The sequence below is a fragment of the Falco cherrug genome, chromosome 3 (genome assembly GCF_023634085.1).
Source record: "Falco cherrug isolate bFalChe1 chromosome 3, bFalChe1.pri, whole genome shotgun sequence".
NCBI lineage: Eukaryota > Metazoa > Chordata > Aves > Falconiformes > Falconidae > Falco > Falco cherrug.
In genome coordinates, this window is record NC_073699.1 from 20,409,099 (window position 1) to 20,435,700 (window position 26,602).

Here is a 26,602-nt window from a genome sequence, read left to right on the forward strand (position 1 = left end):
CCATGCACAATGAGCTAAACTTTCCAGACAGTAAAGGGGAGTTTATCCAAAATTTTCCTTGCAAGTTCTGCAAGTCCTCCAGGGACTAACAAGGAACTTCTAATGTACAAAGCTCTGTATGGTGGCTCACAGGTTTATAAACTAGCTTGGAAACTTAATGAATGTCTCTAATAAAATTCAACTTTCTGAGAAGCATAGAAAGCAACATGGCTTGGATGGGGTATCCTAAATTCATATATCAAAGAAAGCAATGGTATATTCCGACAAGTCTACTTCATCCCCTGTTTTTAAACAGATGTTTGCATCACCTGAAATTGAGAAAAAAGATGTCCATGAGGAGTCACATAGAAGAAGAATCAAAAGCCATCACTCACATGGCACAAGTTGAAAAATAGTCAGAAAAAACCATGCTCCACCAGCTAGGATGGATGGGGCCCTGCTGATAGGATTGCTGGGCAGGTTCTAAGTGGAGTCCAGAGCAGAGATCTTTTAGCACCGCATCAGGATGGTGATCTGACCAGCAGTGAAACCACTAACACATCCAACTGGCTGCAGATGTTTAAGAAAGAGTCCTATTGGCAAAAATCAAATGGTCGGGTGCTGCTTTCACTAGTGAAAGCTTAGATAGGGTGCATCATGAATTGTCCGCTTGGGCTAAGGATAGGCAGAACAAAGCCAAGTGACTCCAAAATTGAAGTGACAGAGTCTGAGACCAAAATAGGTCTGTAAGATTATTCCTGGACTAAGCACCTTCAGTCTGGTCAGAAAAGTGTGGTAAGGTGACCATAATTATAAATCCTTGCCAAAGCTTTATGGTGGTCCAAAATGTTCTCAGAATGTTGCAGCATGGTCCAAGCATCCCCCAGTCTTCTCAAAGGAGACATGAGGATGTGAGGCCAACCCCTCCCCCCCCCCCTAAAGAAACATAGATAATGAATTCATTCTTATGTTCATATTACCTTTAATTGATTAGCAAATGCTAGAAAACAAGCAGGTATACACCACACACACAAGCCTTATTCACAATCAGGTCAAAAGATTGCATGTCACTGCATGCCACACAGTGCTGAAAAGCAATTTTTGGTAAAGACTACTAAAATCCTTGTCAAGATGGTAAGCACAGAACTCAAAACTTAACTGAAAAAAAAGCAGTCCTGAAGTAACGTAACAACCTACACAGAGTACGTGTCTACAGCTGTGAGGTGGTTAAATGACAGCAAACATACATCCTTTTTCATACACGGCAATGTAATGATCCACATAACCCCTGCAAACACAGTGCAAAGACGAAATATTCAAGTTTCAGTATGATGTATATACATATTATAGGGAAATGTAGATAGTAGCCTACCATTTAGACAAATGCAATCGATAGATCTAAACTTCTATTTTAGTTAGTTCAATCTATAGTTCTAAACTATACTTTTTGATGCAGACTTTAACTTAGACATGTCCAAAAATAAACCCTATCATACTGAGGTACTCCACAATATTTGAAGGACTTACCATATCTCCAGGGTAGGAAATGCATCTGTCCCTGTTCTCCAGCATCTGAGAAACTGATGCTAAAAATAACGGCCAGGGTTATGTCTACACTTTATAATGGATGATAAGGTAGAAGTCCTTCATCTAGCTAGTTCTGAGCAGGCTAGCGCATTCACCAGGGAGTGTGCTGTACTGGACAATATACCTGCACTGATATTAGTTTTGTAGTAAACTTGGGTGCAACTTGTTCAAGCAACCTTTTGATATTATTCTACACAAAAGTGGAAGAAAAAAAAACCAAAAAAACCCACAAACCAAAACCAAACAACCCCCCCAAAAAAGTAAACAGAAACTAATTAAAAAACAAACAAACAAACAACAAACACCCAACAAACTAATCTGCAAATACTAATCATGGAATTATCCAAACACAAGATACCTTCCTGGTGATGTTGTGCTTCACCTATTATGCAGCCTTGGGCCAAGTAGTTCAGTGTTTGCCTCTTGTGTAAGTACAGCACAAACCCAGAAACTAAACATTAATTACAAGGGTCTCACCTTGCTAGAATCTTCCAAGATCACCAACACAATTTTATAACTTGTACTCAAATTTTTATAACTTATATTTACTTCATAACATGGTCTGTTCATGGTTCAGACTGGTGGGCATTACGGCTTAGGGGGTAATGAGACTTATGGGATACAGGAAAGAGTACCTGGGGATTGTACAAAATTTAGTATGGTATGTTCAGGGGGGAACCAAAGGCAATGCAAGGAAAGGATCGAGGTACTTTGGGGAGGAACAAGCATGGGAAAACAGACAGATAAAGAGGTAATGCGGGCCAGTTTGGCCAAGCCCAGCGCTTGACCACCGCAGACCTATCAGGACTACATGCTTAGCCTTACTACTGGTTGGATCTGGGGACATGAAGCTGAGGCAACCCTGCATGCTTCTACTGGGCTACAGGATTTAGTGATCCCTAACACAAGACAAAAAAGGAATCATATCGACACTGGAAAAACCAAGTACTTTCCAATAAACTTTTCTTTTACAAAGACAGATTAATGTGCAAGGGCTGAGAAGGTAGGGACTGTTCAGGAAGAACAGAATGGTACTGAGGAAAAATGCCAACCCAATGTAATTATGATCTCTTTCTTCTGTTTGCTCATAATATAAGAGCTGAAGTGCCCTCCACAAAACTCAGGGAAACGCTTTAGTAAGGCCAGTTATAGGCTGCACAAAGACACAGTTAATGAGTTCCATAGCCTAGGAGTTAGTCCAGTAAGTAACAAAAAAAATATAAAAACGTCATGACTAAAACCAACATTTGCAGTTACATTAGCCAGGATGGAGTGAGTAAAACTATAAAACATGGCCAACAGAGCAGAAGTTCAGAAGTTATTCATTCCTGTGGCTTAGTCAAATACCTCATAGCACTCGTTTCACACTGTCTAGTAATACTTACTGAAGCATCTGACATTAACTAAACAGACAAGTTAATACATTTGATAATTAAGTCTCTTCTGCTGAATAGCACCTTAATATACCTCTCTGCAGATTTTTTCCTACTCTGCTTAAATAGTGCCATTCAACAGCTACAGAGTGAATGTCAAAGCTTATTCACATCAAAGGTGATAGAAGTATTGGAATAAGAAAGCAAGTCAGTGTATTTTTCACGTTTACTGCACCTCTCATTTCTATCGCTATCTGATGTGACCTTGTTGCAAGGGTTATTGTAATAGAAACCTCAGACATGTATACCATGTCATTTTGAGGAATTACAAGTCTTTTGCATTATTTGATAGCGTACATAGCACTGGAAGAAAAAAATATTATGAAAACAATAATTCAGAAATATTTACACTTGAAAGATTGTAGATATAATGCAAATAATAATATCGCTAGTAACAAAAAATGCACTTGGAAGAAAAAAAAAATCAAAAACTATCTCACCACAAAACAGAATAACTTAGATATGTGTACACAGGTTTGGCAGGCAACTGAGAGGTCCACCTATTTTCTAGACATAGACTAGGAAGCTGAAAGTTGTGTTCACAGGAAAAACTACAAGAAATCCAGCATCACAGTGACATTGTTTCTGCTGATTCAGAGCACTGGCGAAGCACGCTCACCTGAAAGAAACCACAGGCATACTTATTCCTATTATCACCTGACAGATGGCTTCACATCTCTTTCCAGGAGACTTTATGATACTAAATCCTGAAAGTGCTAAAAACTTGAAATTTAGTGCAATACAACCAAATCTCTTCTCTGTGCAGCACTGAGTAGTGAGAAAAACAAAAAGGAGAATGGGATCGGCATGTGTCAGAGGGAACTCTGAGTGAGCAGCCACTCTCCCCGATAGTTATAACTTGTATGTATATGTGTCTGTTTGCATAATAATAATTAAATACTAATAATATTATGTTCACTAAAGGTCACAAGTAAAGGTCACTAATAATACTAAATTCTTTCAAAGGAAACATTTGTTTATACTTACAGGTCATTTTTACCTTTTCCTTGAAAACGTTTATATTTAGATATACAAATGCAGGAATATCAGTCAAGACACATGAAGTCACTATTCAATGTTTTCAACATTAGTTCATGCTATATTACCTACACACAAACAGTATAACCTGGCATCTGCACCTTCCTATTACACTTTGTGGCAGAAAAGGTACGGCATTACACAGTTCATTAAAAAGAGCTTCTGCAGTTTTTTCCTATATCTGAGGCCCATTACGATTTCTACGTTATTTTTTACTTACCCAGTGCCTGATTTTTCCATTCCCAAGTTGCCCAACAGATTAATTATAAATTTTCTTTCCTAAACTTCTACCCGCTTGTCTCAGCCTTCCACAATGAGAAACTCACATCTAGCTTTTATTGTCAGTTGATTTATCCTAGACCTTCCTCCTGCATACTCCATTTGGGCAGGGAACTGAGGAGCAATAGCCCCTTTCTCAGGTCATCCAGGTGGCCCCACACTGGCCCAGACAGCTCGGGTAATGTTCTGCCAGTTTGGTTCCTGACATGTGGTAAAGGTGACGCCATCAGAAAGAAGCATCCAAGTGATTTAAAAAGCTGCAGTACTCTCAGGCTTTTTAACTAGGCCACGTGTCACTAGATTTTCATAGGAATCAGTAAAAAAAACCACACCTGCCCTAATGGACTTGCTCCAGGGATGAAATGCAATATTCATTTGGGAAGGTTGAACTAATCAGCATGTTCTCTCCTGTGCAATGAAAACCTCTGACCTCCCTAGTAAGTCATACTTACTAGATGACTATATTACACGCACTTTATGATGAGAAAGTAACTGCTACATTACATCGTGCATAAAGCACACAATCTTTTATGGGAGATAATTTCTCATCATTTTAAGAGTCTACAGTCTGTAGAAGGTTTATCCAGTGAAAGCTTGATTCGGAAGAGAAATCTGGTCCATACATGCTCTATGCTGTCCTAAATCATCCCAATTTGAGATTTACAAAAGGGAGTTCCCAAACTAAGACTGTGTGAATGCTTTACGCTAGCAGAGCACTAATAAAGTGCCTCTTGTATTGTGTGTCTGTACCAAGATTTGGTAGCAGGGAGGCTGCGGGGGTGGCCTTTTTGAGAAGAGGCCAGGGGCCACCCTGTGCCTGTGCACAGCTGGTGGCACCTCTGGGAAAACATTTAAGAAAGGGTAGAAAATGCCAGGCTGGGGTGGGGGGAAAGAATGAGAAACAGCAGAGGGAACCCCACAATTGCAGGAGGAGGTGCTCCATGGTAGAGCAGATATTTCCTGCAGCCTGTGAAGGGGACACACTGGAGAAGAAATACAAGAGAAGAAAAGAATGGTAGCAAGAAACCACTGTTTCTTGATCATAACCCCTCAAAACCACTTTTGCACCACTTGCTGCCTCTCTGAAGGGACTTGGACTGAGTGTAACCTGCAGTGATAACAAGGGAGGAGTCCGGGAGGAGGAATGAGGTCAAGTTGAGCCTGGGAAAGCAGGGAAGAAAGCTGTTATTTTAATGTTTGTCTGTTTTGTTTCCCACTACCAGCGTTGGCTTTTTTTTTTTTTAATTATTTTAATTGGCAATAAATTACATTTTCCCCCAGCTGACTCCATGGTAGTTTGTAAGCAGTCTCCTTGTCTTTATCTCAACCCATAAGCTTTTTCATTCCTGTTCTTCCTCTTTTCTTTTCCATCCTGCTGGGGAGGGGAGTGAGCAAGCAGCTAGGTGGGAGTTTGGCTGCTAGCCTAGGCTAAGCCACCATACTACTAAACTAAAAACCCTCAAAATAAAGCCCACAAAAGCAAGAAAATGAAACTGGCCTTCAACATTTTGTTTTTATTGAAATGGGTGACTAAGAACATTTCGTATACACAGCAAAATATTCTGGCATATTTGTCACAGGATATAGTCAAAACACTGGTTCTCTCCTCCCCAAAGGTATTTGATTAGAGAATCACTCATAGAAGCTCTCTGAGAAACTGTAAAAAAATCTGAGAAGGCACAGAATATATTAACCCCTGTCACTGTACAGAAAGGAGCTTTGTACATGTGGGAGTTGGAGAAGCGCCAGGGTACAAGTACTCAAATATCAGTGTGTGCTGAAAGAAGCTGAGTCTGTGAGCTTTATCTCAACAGAGAGAAAGAGAAAAGGCTTCTGACATTATTAATATGAACACACAGAGCAGCAATAAATCACTAAGCTGAAAACCAACAGGCTCTGAAAAATATAGAAATATCTAGAAAAACAGAGACTGGAGACTTGAAAGTGGTTGTGCAGAAGTAAAGAAAGTTTCTGGAAATCAAACATAAAATAAAGATTTGATGGATGACTGATAGACATTAAACCTGAATTAATTTGGCACAATGACATTACTAGATATACACTGGAGGTTTGTTTGTGATAAGAGCATAGTACTTAGAGCAGGAAAGAAAGGAGTAAATCTTTTCAAACTACTTGAATGGGCAGGACAGAATAGATGGAAAATTTTAATCTAGGTTACTGAAGCTGCTGGAAAAATTACTAGCAAGCCACACAAGCCACTGACAGAGTTCCATAACAACAGAGTGAACCCAATACAAACTAATTTAAGGACAGAAGAAAAAGGTAGATTTGGGAGTTTAGAAGACATCCACACCTCCAAGCACTACCCAGAGCCTCAGACTGTTGGTAATCAAATAGCAGACAGCACTGCAGAATCAGTCCTCCAAACCACAGATGAAAATAAGCACGAGAAGCTTTGAAACCATTTCAAATCATTAATACTGATACCCATCTTGTGTTTCTTAGTGAAGAGCTGGTTTCCATGAGTAGAAGGGTTATGCTGAAATCTTTGCCCCACTGAAATTGCAAGTGAAAATTCTGGGGTTTATTATGTGACCCTGAAGAAAGCATATTAGCTAAGTATTTATAAACAACAGATTTCTATGATTATGTGCCTTTTGTCCCTTTCAGGAAAATCAGCAGGATACATGAGTTATCATAATAACAAACTAGACCTTGCATTATTGACAAAGTCCACATGCTTTTTCAAGCATGCTGACAAGTGTATTGCTCTGTTTTATTAGCTTTGTCCCAAAACACTGATTTCAGATTTTCTGGCCTACTACATGCCAAATCTGTCCAATTATTCACACCGGAGAATTTTGCCAGACAGTTCCTCATAGGCAGGAGAATGACTGATGACCTTTGTCTTTCTAAGGCTTAAAAAGACACTCTAGTTTCTTCTTATATAAACATCCTCCTGTAACGAGTAGGGCACATGTTCACAGAAGGCACCTCCTTAGATCAAAACTTGACTCAATACTTGCAGAAATGGTGAAACAGGCTATTGCTATTCTTTCAGTCAAGACAAGAGCAGAAGCCACAACCACTAACACCATCAATCTAGACAACAGTTGTTTTCAACTGTTTTGTGGGCAAAGATTGCACTAGTTTTCAGATAAGATATTCTACTACTTAATAATTTCTTTTGTATTGTTAACTCCTAAGGTCTTAACAATTTGATCAAGGATATAACACAGCCACAGAATGTACCAGGATTGCTATTAAATCCATCAAATCTAGCCATATACTAAAGTGCTATGAAACCAATTAACTGCTGGCCTGTATTCATTTGGTCATACTCAAATAATTTCATGTCAAACATCTGCAGAGGATCAATTTATTCTTCATGGGTTTGCCATAAAAATTTGCTTTTATTTCTTTAATCCATTTTTCTACAGATTCTTCCTTATTTTTTCTAAACCAATTTCATTTTGAGGTGGAATGGTCTTCATATATTAAACTAGGAAAGCTTTGATACTATTACTCTTTGTGTATCAGTTCTGAATTCACTTCTATCCCAACTACACATTTTTTGCTGATGCTGTTATTTCTGTACGTTTTTGCTTGGACTCTCACCCTACACCCATTCCAACTGAAGTCATTCAGTTGGAATCTCCATCACTTTGAATAATCATTATACTGCACAAAGGGAAGAAATATGCAATAGCTAGACAGTAAGAAAAAAAGTCTATTACTTTACACTAAAATATAGCTGGGTTGGGAATATGGCTAAACAAAAATCAAGAATTCAAAAAAAATAGCATAACTTTTTTTTCTTTTTGGTCAGTTTTGATGGTCAAGAAGTTTGTAATTTTTGCCTTTCTTTAAAATATATACCCCAGTTTTCTAGTAAAACCTACTACAGTATGCGTAAGGCAATAGCTTTTCACAAGGGCTGAGTGGAAGTGTATTTTGCCCTGATACAAACTGCCCTGACACGACTGCAGAAGTTTAGATGAATAAAAATCTGTCTGGGGAGGAGGAAAGCAATTGACCTAAAGACTTTGCAAGTAAACAAGAATCCTAAAAAGGAAGAGACTGCAGATCCAATCTCCTTTTGCCAACTGTATTTTTGCCCCTACTCCACATAAGCATAAATCCTCTCCCACAGTCTGGCAGACACTTTCCTCTGTCTGCATTTAATCAACATTTTCCTATTACTGGCCCAGTTTTCCCTCCTTCAACTTTTATCACTTGTCCTTCATTAAGAAATCACACTTTCCTTCTTTAGTTCTCTCATTTCTTCCAACTCAGTCTTCCTCTAGACATGAAAGAAAGATCATCTATCCACTACCCTATCACACACTAGCAGGTATAACTGGCCTCTTTAAGTGTTGTAAATACAAGCTAAAATTTTCCCCAGCGCAGCCAGTGTGATGAATTCAAGGGTGCTTTGGCTTGAGAAATGCTGCATGGAAACAAACTTGCATAGTGTTAATAAATACAACATGACACAAGTATGTATGGTAAGAAGTAAAACCCACTGAAGAGAGAAAGAATTGCACGGGCTTCAAAGAGCTTTGGGTGAGGTCTTTGATACTTGCATTAGTAGAAGACAGCTAACAGGGACAGGAGAAGTGGGATCCTTGAAACTGTACAATTTATTCACAGAGAGACTATTTAAGGTCATATCAAGCTATTCTTGTCTGTGCGTGTTCAGTACATCATAAATAACAACTGCCGAGAATAATTACTGTTGGAATTACTTCATAAAGAAGATGCTATTTGAATTTTAGAATAACAGGAAATAGTTATATATTAAGCTTGAAATATATCTTACTGTCCATACTAGGCAAGCTTCTCATGACAAGCAGTATCACATTTCACCACAAGATTGGTTCCTTGCAACCAGAAAAAATGAATTCCTTTTTTTCCCCTTAAAATATTTAAAATGTTTTCACATATATATGGCTTACATTAGGACAAAGTTATCAAGTTATTATGTACATAATTATACAATAATACCAATTTGACCTTAGTGGAATTAACACTGCAAGTCTGTCTTGCAGCCAAGGTGATATGAAATCTTTATGTATATACACACACGTGCGCATGCAATTCTTTTACTACTCAAAGTGTATCCAGAACAGGCAACATGATTTTTCAGTGCAGGCTCAAAGACTGCTTTTGTGCTATTGATGGTGGTATTCAGTGCTTACTGTATAAAGTAGTAAGGCAAAACACAGAACTAAAAGCCATACTTCTGTTGCAGCAACTCTCCAATATTACTGAAAATACTGATTTTTTCCCTTTTGTTTAACTTAACCCTGGGAACCAGATTTGAAGTACTGACTTAAAGAAAATCTATGCAATGGCCAAGTTCAATAAAAAAAGTTGATTATTTTCAGAATATCACACAAGTCATATGTGTATGATCTGACCTTCTGGAGCTGGTTTACTCGCATTTGTTTTTTCTGGATCCTTCACCTTGGATTTACTTGTTTCCTTTCTTCTCTCTATATCTTTAACTGAAAAGCAAAAGGAGGGGGAAATAATCAATTAAACTAGACACAGTGCAGTCAGAAGCATGTAAATTTCTTCTTACAGATAAAGAAGTCCAATGCAACATGTTGCCATATGTTTAAGTAACAAGTGACTGTTACAGGGTTTTCCCTCCCTCCCTTTGGGTTTATACTTTTTATAAATCTTTCCCCATCCTATCATCATTAAAATTCTCAAAAGTGACTCTCCTCACACAGGAGAGTCCAAATACAGTGACATCAGCACCTAAGCCCACGCTGACAAGAACCAGCACTGGAAATATAGTCCAGAAAATTGGCAAAACTAGCTGGGGAAAGTCCAGCATCAGAGTTCCACTCCAAGTCATTCAACAAAAAAGCACATAAGCCAGCTGTTACATTATTCTCTTCAAAGAATCAGCTTAGATCCCATGCCCAAATCTGTGTTCAGGGCACCAGATACTCCCATGAGAGCAAAGTTACTCCAAAGTTCAGAATTCAACAGTTTCCTGTCCCACAAGTGGGTGGGATACCTCCCTTATGATGTCCCAAATCTCTCATAACAGCCAAGCAGAATCCAGCTTGATTAGCAATTCCTAATATTACATTAGTAGCCAGTATCACTCAGTCTGAAAAATTCTGGCAAAATCATTGCAAAAGTCACGTATTTGAAAAAAAAGAAATCCTTTCAGAATTTTCTTAGAACACTTATTGGTGTCAGTGTCTCAGCTGTCTACAATGGCCAGGAACAGCTTAAAGGAATGAACCAGAGAATATCTTTCATAGAAAACAAAATTCTGCTCAAATTAAAAACTTCAGTTTATGTAGAGCAGGATTATGACTGACGTTCATCCAGGCAGACACTGACCCTTAGCCAGGATCACAGCCTCTCTGTGCTATATCCTTCAGAAAACATTGCGAGAGTGTGAAAGAAGGTTGTTTGAATCTTGAAACATATAATATAAAATAGGCAATACAAGTATTCTGTTTTATAGAAGTGGAAGCAAAGTCAAATGGATTTCACTGATCTACTCAACAGTACATGGAATATCTGAAACTGTCAAGACCGCTCTAAGTTCCAATGCAAAATATAATCACAAGACCATCCTAAGGTCTTAGAAAGACAACAAGCCACTGCCAAACATCTGAGCGTGACCTCCTCAGTGCGATAATCTTCTGCAGGACCTACAGCTCTCGCACTCCAGGTACAGAGGTAAGAAAACTGGTGAAAAACTTGAAGTTTGTCTCCTCTCCTTATTAACACAGCACGTGTACCTGTACATCATCTGCATCCTTAGCAAACAGTTGTAAAACTGATTCAGAAGCAAATTCAGGTCCACAAGCTTACTGAGGAGTCAGCTTCTACCAAGGTAGGGTTACAGATAAAAGCTACGATAATACCAGGTCTTACTCAGAAGGCTGAGTTTAACCCTTACCTAAATTAGACTCCAACTAAAATAAGAGAAGTGAAATTACCAGAATAATGCTAGTATAAAAGAATGCCATTGTTTAGCCTTCTAAGAGCATTCCTTTGAGAAAAGGCTATGAGCAAGCTAAGAAGCTGCTTGATGGCCTCTAATGTTAGTGCTGTTGAGTGGCAAGTCTTCAGAGAAACCGAACAGAAGTCTGAAAATGCTCATAGAAGACAAGCTGATCACGTCCTGACAGAGATTTCTGGATTTGAGAAAGCTATTTCTAATGGTCAGAATTGTAACCACATCGGAAGAAGAGACAAGAAGACACCAGTTTTACTAGATATTTACACTGACAAAAAGCTGATGTAGTACATGTTTTTACAGCTGCGTTTTAAAAGGAAAAAATTCCCCAGTGATCTTTGTTAACTACATACTGTGTACTAGAATAAGAACATACTAGCACTAGAATAGGAAAGTATACCTGGCAATATAAAGAGGAATATTCTTTTAACAATAAAATTTTATTGTAGGCTTGAGAATTCTTTATACATCAATTACAACTCAGCAGCATTAAAAACATATTTCCAATGTACTAAACCAGAAGATATTCTCCAAGCTTTGTATATGTTTGACCTTTTTTCATCTCAAGAATTATTGACCATTTGTCAGAGAAGTGGAAAAAACCCATAGAATACAGGAGAGCAAAAGAGGATTTGAATACATGCTCTATCTGGTTTTACTCATGCAAGGCATCATATTGTCAAATGAAACTCCAGCCTCATTAAGTACCACATGATTTCACCTGTCACAAAGAAAGAATTTACTAAATAAAACATAACCCTCATATTCTTAAATCAAGTTGCCAGCTCTACTTTTCCTGAAGAATAGAGGCAGTTTAAAAAACAGCCACACTTAATTATAGAATTTGGTGTAGATTTCTGTGGGCTGCTCTTTAATGCTAAAGTAATCTGTGGTTTTGTGGGTTTCCTAACCGGGATAGAACTTAAAGTAGTAAACACAGAGTTGCAGTGAGGAAAAGCTAGAAAGACTTTGACACAAACCACATCAAGTAACCAGTATATTTTATCTTGTGCTGGTTCCAAGAGAAAGGTGTTTTAGCAATGGCAGTGAGAAATATTCAGTGTCAAGGGAATTCAGTAGGCTTTCAACCATACTCCCAGACTTTTTTTGTCTTTATCAAATTGTCACATTTTTGTCTTTATCAACCAAATCGCCACTGATCATATTTAACTGAACTGTTTAAGATGCAGATCAAGACAAATTAGCTAAGACATGTATATCACTATGACATAGATATTAAGAGTGTGTGTAGGTCAGATAAAAAAAGTCTTAAGTGTGATTTGTAAACATATTTTACAGCTGAAGATCATTAAGAATTCAGCCTTTCATAGTATCATTGAACTATCAACTAGTTGCCAGTTGGCACAGCTATAAGAATGTTTTAATAAAAAGCTGAACGAAGGGCAGGAAATTTTTAAAGTATCAGAATATAGTGCTTCCCTTCTGGTTTCCACTCACTGAAGATTCTTTTCCATGAGATACTGGTTAATTTCATAATGGAACAGGGAAGAAAGGGATTCCAAACCAATGCAGACAAAGATAGCCCAAAGCAAGAAACTCCTGTGCAAGAGCGACTGGATCAATTCAGGCCTCCAGCTGTGTATGTACCAGTTAAAATCTGTGGCTCTGGTTAGCCTTCCACCACAGAGGAACCTGTTTTTCCATTGTCCCACTTAGTGTTAGATTTTGTTACAATTTCATATGCTACATTAAATATCTGATAAATTCTGCATGTCAGGCATGAAAAGACACATACTTCTGAACTGGCCTTGCGCTGGCTTACTCTCCTTGTCTTCACTGAATGCAATGATCTGAAGGGCATAGTTTTGATCTGGAATAAGACCTTGAATAATTGCTTTGGTTGCAGTGTTTTGAAGAATTAATTGATTGGTTTTCCCACCTGTAAGACAGAAAAAAACCCACAAATAACTTTGTTTGCTTTTCTTACAGCACAGTAAATGTAATGACTTAGAACTACATCAAGCTCTAGAATGACCCAAGTGTTACCACTTTTTAGATTATCCATACAGCCAGACCAGAGGGCATCCTGGAAAACCAAGAAGTCAGGCAGCCTAACCAAAGACAGGGACCAATTTTCTTAGGTAGAAACACTCTAAGGTCAATCGGTCAGCCTTTTGTCTGGGCCTCATGGAATAGCCAATGTGTCCAGCAAAACTATTCATAAAGAAAAAAAAAATAAACATTTGACAAAAAGCTGTCAAGTTTGGTAACATTACACCTACAGGCTTTGACACTGCTCTGTGAGTGGCTGCCAGTTCTGACCCCACTGTACCCACATCAGCTCTGAATACCCTCTTTGCCCACTTCCTTCAGGCAAGGAAATTCTCATGTATAAATACAAATAGTACACATTTCTATGTATACATAAAGATTGTATAATAATATGTACAAAGATGTATTTTAGCTATGTGTTAAAAGTGTATCATTGTCTAAATTCAAGTATGTACAGTAGTACCTCTACACAGGTAGCCTGACACAGCCACGTTGTTGCCTATCTTTATGTTTCAAGTTTTCATTCAAAAAAATTTTAAAAGGTTTTGGGGTTATTTTTAGTCTAAAATCTTTTTGGTCTTTTCTTGGGAGCTCAGTATAGGAGAAGGCCCGGGGAGATCCACCTCAAAGCTTTGGCTGAAATAGGGTTCCTATGTTCTCCCTTGAACACTTCCTGAATTTCCTTACACCCCACTGGAAGAAAGGTAGAGACAGATGATCAGCGACAATTCCCAAGAACTACATATGGAGCATAACTAGCACCCACCCACTTCTACTACCTCAAGCATTCAGTTTCCATATTCTATGCTTATGACCACCCCCCACGAGATCAATTTCTCTCTTCTGTTGACCAGCCAATACTCTGTTAGCCACAGCTTGCTCGGAGTTCCTTAGCCCTGAAGGATGACACTAGCCTCTGAAAAGCTGTTCAGCCTTAGAAAGACAGTCCTTTCACCTTAAAAGAGAACAGAGAGACTTTTGTTTTACCTGAACTTGGAGTGACAAGAAGCTTATACCCAGTGAATTGCCCTTTTGGGGCTTTCCAAGAGATCTGTACACTGTCAGGACTGACTACATTGTATCTTAGTCTTGTTGGTGGGGACACTGCAAGTGGGGAAAGAAAACAACATTTTAAATTCAAATAAAAAGCAACCACCAATTTCAAACAAACAAAAATAAACACATATAGGAAGACAACACAAAATTTTAATGATAAAGGATGCAAGTTATTTAAAATGTCACAAACATCAGTTTATTAGTTTGTAAAATGACATCCCCAGGTGCACTACTTCAGACATACCTTTTATTTATCCCTTTATAGAAACAAACTAACAACCTAACAGCAGAGGACGGGAAGACAAACAGTGTTAGATGTTAAGACTCTAGTTTAGCAGGCAAAGCTGGTAATAAAAATGCTCTTTGTTAATATATGGGAATTAAAATTGCTCTCCTTGCTTACCCTGACAATATGCATTACCTAGCCTCCTTTACCTTGCATTATCATGGGCGTTTCCCCACATTTAAGGTCACTCAGGGCCAAATTTTCAAAGCCTTGTTGAAGACACAAAAACCAAGAGGAAAGATAGATATGCACAAGGCAGAGGGAACATCAGCTGCCCAATTTGCAAACCTGGCCTAAGCAGCACACAGACTTGCCCAGCTGCAAGCACTGCTTCAGTCTCAGCAAGACTAGCAGGCATGCACAGGCAAGTCAAGATTTAGACAAGGGCAATCTGGAGGGTAAGCAAATCTGGCTTCTATTTATATTGTACCATCACCTAGGTTTCAAACAGAAGCAGCAGGTGAAATGAGAAAAAGTATGACATGATTCAGAAAGAGGTGGTACTTCAGTGAAGCAATGCACAGAGCAACAAACGGAAAAGCCACCCTATGTTACTGCAATATCAGCAACTTTGTGTCTATGCTCATAAACTATTTTTTTACAGCTTTGCATCCTTTTGCTCAGGCAAGCTCCACTGGTGCTGGACAACACTCTACATGGCATTGCCGCTTTGCTTCAGGGAGCCACACACCTGCTTCACAGCAAACAACTGAAGCAGAGCTGCTAGTTGTGCAGCCCATGGTATCCAAGGCTGCCAATAACAGGAAACCTTCAGACATTTAAATAGGGTTTGGCTCACAGAACTGAATGATCTAGAGAGAAATGCAGCCAGGGAAGCTACCCAGATGCTGACCAACAGAAAGGGCTAGAAAAACCTAACACACACCTCCATCAATCTTACCCTCCTCTTCCCACTACCTCCACAACCCTCTGAACTGTCTCCTTCACTTTCCATGTCTCTGCAACTACCACCCTTAAGGTTTCTGTTACTAAGTCTATAAAATAAGGGAAAATGTGTGAAGGGGGGAAGTGAAAATTTCTTTTCCCCAGGGCCCAAGATAGCTCTTAATTGACTAGGCTCATGCGCATGGTTTGTTGGTCCACTAGATATAATTAACCAACAGCTCTCATGACATTTCTGAGATTTAAGGATTACAACATATGGAGCATCTGAGTCAACAGGCAGAATGTGCTAGCCAACAGTCTCTGGCCTCTTCATTTGACCTGCTACAGTCAATGCAGCTCTGGCACTAGCAGCAGCCAAAGACCTGTCCTGAACTGATTACTTTTTCCTACATGCTTATTTTTCCAACAGCCTGGGGGAAGAAATAAAAGAAAGAGGCAGGCTGTAGGTTTTTTTGAGATTTGGGGTGGTGTTTTTTTCATGTCATCTACCATTAAAAACATTTTGGGTCTTAGAATTAAAAATCTGAAGGTTTAATACAAGAAGTGTGTTCCCTTGCATCCAGCCCCTCAATTCATAAGGGACAGTTTTGCCAGACTAAAGGCAGGTTATGCAGTTCTCTGCCTTGAGGGAGTTCACACCAGAACACAGAAAAGAGAGTACGTAAGCACCAAAACCAGCTTAGAAACACCTACACATTCTCAAAAACTTCAGAGAACAAGCTCAAGAAGAGAGGCAAGGGGACAGAAACAGCAGGCAGCGCACCAGTTCCATACACTAAAAACTCCTGTTTCACAGCACAGGGCTTACACCCAAACAATGCATTTCTCCAGTTGCTGGGCACAACCTTATCAGACCTTGTCTTCAGACTGCCTGTCACCTCCCTGAAGTTTAGAGAAAGAGAGGCTGCAAGCAAGAGCGTGTGCAGGAATCACTGCAAATGCGAAATCAGTTCTTTGAAAATTTGGCCCTCGTATTGCAAAAGGTTTGGCTGGGCAGGTTTCTGCAAGAACATTCAGCATGCTGTAATTGTAAAAAAATGACAGAGACTATGGCAAAAAAGTTTTGAAAGCCAAGCAGACTGTAGTTATGGATTACAGCTTTTAATTCATTCTCAAGAGTCATTCTGTCTTTGAGCGATACATAAACCGCAATGAATTGGGGCTGAATGGATTAAGAGTGACAAATCATACCTAGACATTTGCAAACTATGCAGTTCCTTTTGTTATTTATTTGGTCTACAGAATAGCAAACTTTTGAACAATGACAGTATGCAAGTGTAAAAACGCTGCACATTTTACCAAGATTAAATGGTAAATTCGTATGGGGATTATAAGGCAAAGCAGACAGCAACAAAGTAACACCAAGAATTGACACAATAATCATGTCTTAGAATTGCAGAGTTAATTTTCTCTGCCATCTCCTTTCTGCTGTCATTCCATTCCATCTTACTTTCAGCTTAAGCATTTATGGAAGCACCTTCTAACAAAGAAGCATAATTCTGACATAATTGCTATTAGCCATCACCAAACCAGGTAAATTTTGGGAGCCCCTAAAAAACAATCACAGATCTTACAAGCAAAGAAGGACACAGAAGTTTTTCTGTTTACTACAGAGTTACAATGTGGAAAGACTAGAAGAGTTGTGCCAGAATAGTCTTTACATAACTAGTCAATTTTCACTGGGTGCTTTTTGTATCAAAGGTGGCAGTGCAAGGGAACAGACATTCCCACACAGCAATTAACCATCAGGAAGAAAAGAATTATTCACCAGACAGATACTCAACTGTGTCTTAGTTGTGCAAAGACTAATGTTCTGGCATAGAAAAGTACATATAGCTAAGGAAGTTAAAAATCTAACACTGGAACAGACAACAAAATATTGATGGGAATTACTACGCATTCACCAACCTGAGGAGGGTATCTTTATTTCTTTGGACCTTTATTGTCTGTGGAACAAAATCTCACTTCTTGCAGAAAGGGAAAAAAATTAATCCAAGCTGAGTCAGTTAACTGATAAAAATCAGTAGCTAGAGCTTGTTAAGTGGTTTTACAGGAATGCAAAAGAGAATGGCCGTCAGCAACATTAGAGCAGTCACCCAAAAGAAAGCTACAGACAAGTTCAAGACTTTGGTTTATACCACCAGGTAAATTAGCGCTCCAAATACATGACTATTGTGGACAACTAGGGAAAGAGTGTTTTGAACTATTCAGTTATCTCAATGGAAAGGAAGAATACCGTAAACTGCGTATGTGCAGCTCTCCAAGACATCCAATAGTCTAAGACTGCATACTAACTAAACCTTGTGGCTTCCAATTTCCTTTCGTCATAAGAATTGACCAAGTTAATATGTACTGCAATTACTTACCAATTACATTAGTAACACATGGAAATTATTGCTACACAAAGAAAAGTTTCCAACTTTAAATACAGAAGGAAAATTCTTAAAGCAAGTTTCTTTATGAATAAATGGAAAATTCTAGTGTCTTTTTCTTGCCCAGCACTATTTTTGTGTACTATATAAGAATATAAGTAGACAAAAGCTGTTGTTTATGTGACATTATGCTGAATGAGGATGAAACAGCAGTGATGAAAGAATAATTGTTGAGTAAAAACTGAATGGTGCTGTGTGGTTTATAAGGCATTCAAGCAATAAATGACATGAAACCATGTAGCTCAATGCAGATAGCTCCTCAGTTGAAGGAATAAGTTGTAGCTTCAGGCGTGTTGACTTCAGTCTCCCAAATATAGCGTCCTTTCCAAGAAGTCACATTACACACCTTTACCTGAACATCTTTGCCAAAGGAAGGAAACACAAACTGCAACTAATACCAGCTCTCCATACACCTTGGCAGAGTGCACGGTTTCTTAAAACAGACAAACATACTGTTAGCTCTGTATTAAATCGTTAATAGCTGGCCAGCTGCATGAAAAGTTTACTGCAAGGGGTGGCAACCTTGAGAAAAGAAAGGATTTGAGAAACATCTCCTTACTTTAAGTGTAGCAAGAGATATTTTTATTCTGCGAACATGGAATAGAGACTTCCTATCACCTCATTGAATAATATGACGGCCATTTTGGGCCAAGGCAATAGTCCACTTAGCTTAGTATCACACCGCTGACAGCATTCAGCAGCTGATGCTTGCTGAAAGAGTATAAGAACAAGGGAAGTATTGTTCTTTATTCATCCAGTACATCAACTCTAGCTTCTGCTGGTGTGATGACTGTAGAAAAAATCCTGACCTTCATTTCATTCTATTAATAGTTTGAGAGTTTTCTCCCTTACATATGGCTGATAAAATCCAAGTTAAAAAAAAAAGAGTGGGGGAAGAGTATGGTTTTCCAAGCTCAAGGAATTTTGTAAAACTTTCTGGAGATGGATCTCAATCCCCAATCCTGTTTTGCAAATCTTAACCATATGTATTAGGACTGAAATACAGAGAGGACTAAACATATGCTTTGCTTTATTGGCTCATTAAGTCACAAATATTCTGGACCTCATTTCTGACCAGAATTGATGTGTTGAACATTGGGAACATGTATTTCTTCATTCACCTCACATCGCCCACATTAAATATTACTGCTTACATATGTCCCTAAGTTCTGGGAGAGGCTTGTAAAACACTCGTAGATTCCCAAGTATCCGAGATGGTATGCTTCCCCAGCACTTGAGTGCCACGCAGACCAGACAGCACTGCTACTTGCATTTACCAGAACCTGGAAAGCCTCAGGTTGCCACTAATCTCTGAATGTGCTCATGAATAATGCATTATACAAGATGCTTTAGAAGAGCCCCAGGATCAATTCTGCTCCCAGTTATGCCTATGCAGTCTCATATCAAAGGGCTTACATAAATATAAAGTTGAGAGAAATGTCTTTCTTTAGAAATCATAAGAACTCATTGGCATTCTGCCTCCCTTCTTCCCCAAGCAATAGGATAAATTTTCTCTAGAAGTCAAGCCACTGTCAATACGATCCAACAAGCATTTAAGCCTAACAATCTCAGCAGTATCTTTTAATACCCACAAAGGAATTTTTTTTTTCAAAAGCTGCAGAAGTAGTCTGTGACATTTAACAGTCCTGTGCAATGCTGAATGATGTAAGTGTTACAACAGCTACTGTTCCAACAAAGAAAAAAATACACATTTCATACAAGCTTAATATCATAGCTGGTCCTTCAAACTTATTATTTAGAGAACAGTCACAACAATTTCTAATCAGTACTTCCATGTAAATATGGGTAAAAAAAAAAAATCACTGTTTTGTATAACTTATTTTGAGACATCTGTATTTGCCAAAAGATTTACGCTACTTGAGATACTAGGGTCAAAGCGCACACAAATCTACTCCCCCCACCCCACGATCAGCAGCAAAACTTCGGCTTCATTTCAGTAGTACCGGATCCACATCCTACTAAGAGGGAAGTAACACTTGCATTTGGAATAAGAAAGTCTATTTCTGCACATAAGAGTGAAAAGCTCCAGCTTTTTAATCATGACTTACCTTGGCCCTGGGCATCATTGATGAAGAAAACTGCGACAGTTAAAAAAGCCAAGAGGAGATAGCTCTGTATCTCATACCGACAAAGCATCTTCCTCCCCTCAATACACACAGTATCAGCAGGTCTGAAAACACATAGGAGAAAAAAGAAAACAAAAAAACCCAAAAACTTATTAAACCTGCAAAGATAAAGTATCCACCTTAATGAGAAGTGTGGGCAAAATCTGGATTCCATTTAAAAAATATTAGGAATTTATAGACATCAGTGAAGCCAAGATTTCATTCTGACAGCAGCTTTATAACCAAAACATATTTTACCTGAAAGGGACAAAGAACTACTCAACATTTGGGCTACTCAACAGTTCTGAAAATTCAACCCATGTAAAGAAAAAAACTTTAAGCATACATGAGCACTAGGAGTAGAGCGTGCTATGCATAACAAGCTAAAATGGGCATCTCTACACAATCCAGTGTTGCAAGCACCTAATGAAGATGCCTCTGGTAGAGAACTCTGAAGCTCTCAATACCAAAGTAGGACTAAACCAGTCATCTACTTCTTATTCAGAAAGCATCCAGAATGGGGTGTGAAATTATGTATTTCAGGATTCTGTAATTAAAAAAAAATGAGATGAGAATTGCCCTGCAAGCCTACCATAAAACAGCAAATAGACGTACTCAATAACTCCAGTGAAATAATCATTGATCAGTTCAACTAAGCAATTTTGCACATCAGTTGTCAAAAAACACAGAAATTGGTTCGGAGGAAACACAAGTCCTCTTCTCACTGTCCTCTACAGCCTACTCTATTTTTCCTTTTTCCATCTTACTCAAAAGATTCTGCTCTTTCTGTTGTACTACCTGTCACTTAATGTGACTAAAGCAGACACAGCTCAGAAGACACGCAGCATATCAGCTGAATAAGCACTAATTCTATTTGTAGGTAATAGCATGGTCAAAAATATTTACTCCAATCAGTTAGGAACCTCAACACTTCAGAGTGCAGCTCTGTTACATGAATGCTCAAGGTAGTCCTAGGTGAACTAGCTGGGTTACAGGAAGCAATTCTGGTGCCAAAGAACAAGTTCCAGAATGGGTAATTTATCTGTCCACAGAAGCTAGGTTAAGAACAGTACAAAATTCCTTATCTGAACTTGGCCTTTAACGCTTTCCAGTACAATTATTCAACAGATATAGAAGCACCTCTCAAGATATATCAACATGTTCATAATAATGTGCTTATAAATGTTTGTTTATCGCTCAACTTTACTGCACTGGTTTTAGCTGATTTTCCGGGCCAGGAAGAAGAATTTTTGCTGCCCTCTCCTGTTAGCGTTTTACAGGAGAATTAGATTAAGATAATTAATAGTAGATTTCTTTCTGTCACCAAAGAGTCAGCATTTGAAGGTTTACTTTGGTAAATTTTGGTTTACATATTTCCGTGTTGCAGGTCCCTCTCATTTACCTCCTGTGTCACTTTCTCAAACATTCCCAACATACCATAATCGAATTTGCCTTCCATGCTTTCACTGTCTTCTGAAGAAGGCACAAAGCAAGTGGTACAACTACTATCTAATATAAAAGGCAAACTAAAGTACCTCAACTATTATTAAACAGATAACTGGACAAGACCTACATCTCTTTTTCTCTTCAAGTATTTATGATTTGCCATAATTATCCCAGGACTTGGTAGGTCTGCTGTTGCAAATCCCAGTCATGAATGTGTGATATGCTACCTAGAAATATATAGGAGTCTTAAACACTGTGAATTCCATCCCCACAGGATGTTACCTAGGTTTTAGCCAAATTATCAACAAATTTCACACAAATTAAATATATATTACAAATCTATATTTTACAGTATAGATCTCTCAAGACAGAGGCAAACAGCTAGATCCAATAACACAGATGTGTGCCAGAAACAGGTATTGCTATGCCCAGTTCTTAGGACACATCCTCCAGATGGAATTCAGAAACCCAAGCAAAGTGCACAGGCTTCCTACTACATAAAAACAAAGTGCCAGACACCCAAGGATCGGATCCATGTGAGTCAGCAGAGTCAGCAGACAGTTGCCTAGTGATAGGCAACAGGAAAAACGAAGAGTTAGGTCTTAAACAGTCTGAAATTCACCCCTTGTGCATCTCACAATGGGCATTGATGCTTCTCCCTTCACTCAGGAACAACCCAGAGCAACTAAACATAGACTCTTCAAAGAAGAGTGTACAACTCATTCTTCAATGCAGTCACCATTGATGATGTGCAAATCTTTCCACATAATAACCTAGACATTAAATTATTCACTCACGGTGATGGTTCCCTGTCTGCTAGGTTTGATATAAACCCTCCTCCCAAATAAGAGCTATGAATACTAACCGATGGGTAATCCTGCATAGAAACACTCTTTACAGATGCTTTTAGAGAAAAGTCATTGCGCAGAGGTGGTTCATTGGGATACATACAGCTGGTGCTGTATAAACTAGGCACAAGGTCACCTCTGCTCTGACCTGCACTTCAAGGTTCAGCTAACTAGGAAAGGTAACCACTGGTCTGCGGCCACCTTGTGGCTGACATCATCTGGGAATAAGAAGAAATATCTTATTGATCCTGCTCTTTATTAACTATTTGTAAAAATTATTGGACAGACTAGCCCTGGCAGCAGAGGCCAAACGCGGCCAAGCAGGGAGGCCTGCCCGTGAGGTGAGTCCCGCTCTCCTGGGTGCTCACAGCTCCTCTCCCCTGCGGGCTCCAGGACGCCTGCCTGCCTGCCTGGCTGGGGCCTCTGCGCCGGCCTTGGGCGACAGGGCACCTGCTCCTGAGGGAACAGCCTGCCTCCAAGGCCTCCCAGCCCGGCAGAAACGGGACACACACCCCCGCGCTGCGCAGAACGCGGCCAGCCCAGGCGGAGAGGCAGAGGCGCCTCGGCACAGCCCTGCCACCCCTCCCCACGGCCGGCGGCTTCGTGCTGCCCTTCTGAGTGGGAACTGGGTTTCTTCTCCCATCTCGGCGGGTCGTCACGGAGCAGCGTGGCCCGGCGTCCACCCCGCTGCCTGGGGACAGTCACACGTTCCCCGGGGCGACGATCCGCGGGGCGAAGAGAAGAGCGCAACCTGCCCCGGCACCGCCGCGGCCTCGAGGGAGCCGCCGGGCCCGCCGCCATGGCCGCCGCCCCCACACGGGAAGGGCGGGAAAGCGGCAGAGGGGCCGGCGGCGAGGCTGAGACGCCGTCCCGGCTCCGGCAGAGCCGCCGGCGGTGCCACGACCCGGTAGGCGCGTTTCGTTCGCCTCTCCACAGCCCTCGCAACACGGCTCCAGCCGCTCCTGACGCCCCGCCGCCACGCACTGCCCACGGGCCTCCCGTTTGCGAGACAGGTCCCCCACCCCGCAAGTTAAAGGGTCAGCGGGGGAGCGCGTTGCCTCCGCCGAGCTGAGGCGAGACGCAGGGGCTGCCCGCCGGGAACCCCACGCCGGCGGGGAGCGGCGGCTCGGGGGCGGGCTCGCCTGCCCGGGCAGCCACCCGCGGTAACACCCGCCGGCCGTGAGGAGACGTTGTAAAGCGTGCCTCCGTTTTAAAGCGTGACCGGTTATATTTTAGTTGTTGTTTTTTAGAAGTAAGGCTTTCGCGGGAGTTTCTAAGGGGCTCCCCCCTCCCCACCACCCTTCCGCCTCCTGCCTCGGCCAGCTCCCCCGCCGGGGCTCCCCTCGGGCCGCCGCGGGGGTGGCCGGGCAGGTGGGCGGGAGGCGCTGCCGCCGCTGACCCCCCGCCCGCCTCGCCCCAGCTCTCGAAGGAGAGGACGCGGAGCTCACACCGACCTGTGCGGGCATCAGCGGGGGAGCCGCCGGCGGGGCGTGCGCCGCTCGCTTTCACGCGTGGCTGCGGGTGCTGAGACGGCTGCGGGAGAGCCGCTTCCCTCCCCTCTGGCCGCTCTTCCCCTCGCTGCGCCGCATCTGATAAGGCGAAAGGGGAGCGAAAGGAGGCGGGCAATTATAGAGCAGAAGGTGGAAAGAAGGGGGGAGGAAAAAAAAAATAAAGGAGGGAGAGAAAAAAAAAAAAAAAAAAGAGGCATGAGCGGTGCCTGAGCTCCAGCCCCCCGCCCCCGAGCCCGACCTCCGCGGCGGGGGCGCGGCCAGGTGCGCGGGGAGGCGGGCGGGGCGGGGCAGGTGCTGTGCATGGCGGTGTCCTCTTTCTTCTGTTTTTTTTACCTTCTAACTCATGTTCCTCTCCTCTAAGTCCCTCGCTCGCTTCGTTTTCAATGATTTAGAAGGTGCCTACTCCGCAGTACGGCTTGGAATGGGAGTATCCCCCGGTGCCGTGTAATGCGGTGTGTGGATTAATGATTCATCGGGGAAATATTTATATTAAAGTGTTCAAGCACTAGTCTGGCTTAGTATAAACCTTGATTAAAAGCGTCGTAGTACATATGCACGTTTTTGCCCTATGGACGGACACTGCGATGGGGACGTGGCACTGCGAATTCCTACAGAAATACGAGTTACCTTGAGCTATACGCTACCGAATTTCCAATTAAGGCTACTAATAAGTCCCGAGAATTTAAGAGGTGAATGAAAATACTCGTTACAACATGACTGGCCGTCTGTATGAAATTACAAATGAAATCACCGAAGAACTACAGTAAAGAAACAACAGCTGTAGGTGAAACAGAGATGTGCATCCCTTTTTTACTGTAAATCGAAGCCCCTTCTAGGGGCGAGGAAGGCAGTAAGTCTTGGGGAGACGACAAGGACCAACTGTAAAGCAGAACCTCCTGTTGCCATGTAGTATTCCCAGTCCTGCAGGCTCTTGTCCAAATCCACAGTACACAGATACCTTTCCACTAAAACTGCAGCAGTGTTTGAGCTTTAAAGAAACTCTTTAAGTCAGGTTGTTTTCTATAGCAAAGGTTAAAAAGCATTCCTACATCTAAAAAGCATCTCCAGATCGAGGAATCTGGGAGATCCTGCTGTCTGCAGTTATTCCACTGCACCTCCAGCTGGGTGCAACTTTTGCACCAGTCAAGAAGAGAGTAGTTTGCAAGGTAACAATTCCTCTGAAGCAGTAAGACGTTCGGCTCATTGACGTGAAACATGAACCATTTCCTACCTTTTCAGTCCCTAATTTATGTATTTAGCTAAACAGTAATATCCAGAAGACAAGGAAGCAGATGGATAGGTCTATTTGCAATGCCCTTGAAAACTCGGTAAGTGTAGCAGAGCGATAAATCAGCCTAATCCGTGACTGCTGCTGGCTCGTGTGTTTCAGGGCAGGACAAGGAAAAGCCAGCTGAAGTCTGGCTCCCTCTCTCTCAGTCGTCCGTCCGTCCCCCCCCCCCCCCCCCCGCCCCCGATTTATAATGTAGTAAGCAAAGTCCATGAGCACCATCGTGTGGTTGCAGCTAGTCAGAGTACTGGGACTGAGTAAAAAATCTCTAGAATCCCGCCGATGGGTAAATAGATTCTGTAACTCTGCATCCTTCAAATTACTTTATACTTTAATCACCTGTTTGCAGCAGAAATGAGACTAACATTTTACGTTTATGCAAAGTGTGTGCTTTCAAGAGTAACTCAGCTGATTTTATCAATATCAGTTTATTCTCCTGATTTACAATGCTATTTTTTACACTATTTGTCCACTTTTTAGAGCGAATCACACGTTGCCATTCAGCTTTACTCAGCTTTCTCTGGAAAGCGCCATAGATCTCCTTACATAATTACAAGGAACAGCTCGTGTTCAAAAGTTCAAGCTAAAATTTAAAATTTAAAGCTTCCTTGAAAGAATTTCTGTAAGATGCACATCTACAAATAGAGTAAGTTCACAATATGCACAATATCAATGTGCAGATTATTTACCAATGTTTACTTTTTGTCTTCCATCCAAAAAAAAAGAACCCTGGAGTTTTAAGAAGAAATTTACTGAATGTAAATTTTCCCCATGAATTTACCTTCTACGATTTTGAACTGGCCAAGCCTTAGTGATTTCAAAAAAAACCCACAATGATTTACAGCCACCATGTTTTAAAAGCATTCACACCAGCAAGACATGGTCCATCCTTTGTTTGGCTATATAGATTTCACAAAATTCCTATAAATAGGATAACATGGGAATGGTATCAAAAATACAGCTGGAAACAATTCCACTAATCCAACATAAGACAGAAGCAGTGCAGGCTGGTGAGCTCAAAGTGAGCCAGGCTGATTATCTAATGGTACAAGTGAAACAACAAATGGATCATCAACAGCAGTATTTGTGGGAATTGAACAGAAACAATAATGGATGGTTTTGGTGGCTGTGGGGAAAAATTACACTGTAATTATATCAATCCTCACCTTGCTTTAATATCTTCTGCTTTTTAGGATATACTTAGAATATTTCTCTGGGGTTTCTTATATACTAATGAATGCAATGTTAGTTGCTATGCCATTTTTTACAAGACTTGGGAAGTGAGAATATCAAGTTTGGAGGTTATTTCTAAATTGTGAATAATTAAAAACTTAACAGGTCTTATATTCTTTCATTACAATTATGTTTATGAAGGTGAGTAGTGTTTTTCTCTTCTAAACTAATATATCTTACAAA

General features: G+C 40.7%; 1 protein-coding gene across 4 annotated transcripts in view; it reads right to left on the reverse strand.

Moving 5' to 3' along the window:
• Nucleotides 1-24,251, reverse strand: part of COL14A1 (collagen type XIV alpha 1 chain) — a 123,668-nt gene extending 99,417 nt beyond the window's left edge. For 2 of the 4 annotated variants that reach the window (XM_055705622.1, XM_055705623.1), the window contains exons 1-5: nt 23,842-24,014; nt 20,037-20,158; nt 14,275-14,391; nt 13,031-13,174; nt 9,701-9,787 (exon numbers count right to left, since the gene is read on the reverse strand). In XM_055705622.1, the coding sequence (XP_055561597.1) occupies nt 9,701-9,787; nt 13,031-13,174; nt 14,275-14,391; nt 20,037-20,124 (436 nt within the window). In that variant the 5' untranslated portion in view covers nt 20,125-20,158; nt 23,842-24,014. Of the gene's footprint in view, nt 1-9,700; nt 9,788-13,030; nt 13,175-14,274; nt 14,392-20,036; nt 20,159-23,841; nt 24,016-24,231 lie in introns of those variants that run through there. The other 2 variants (XM_055705621.1, XM_055705620.1) reach the window with 2 other exon arrangements.
• Nucleotides 24,252-26,602: the final 2,351 nt, after the last annotated feature.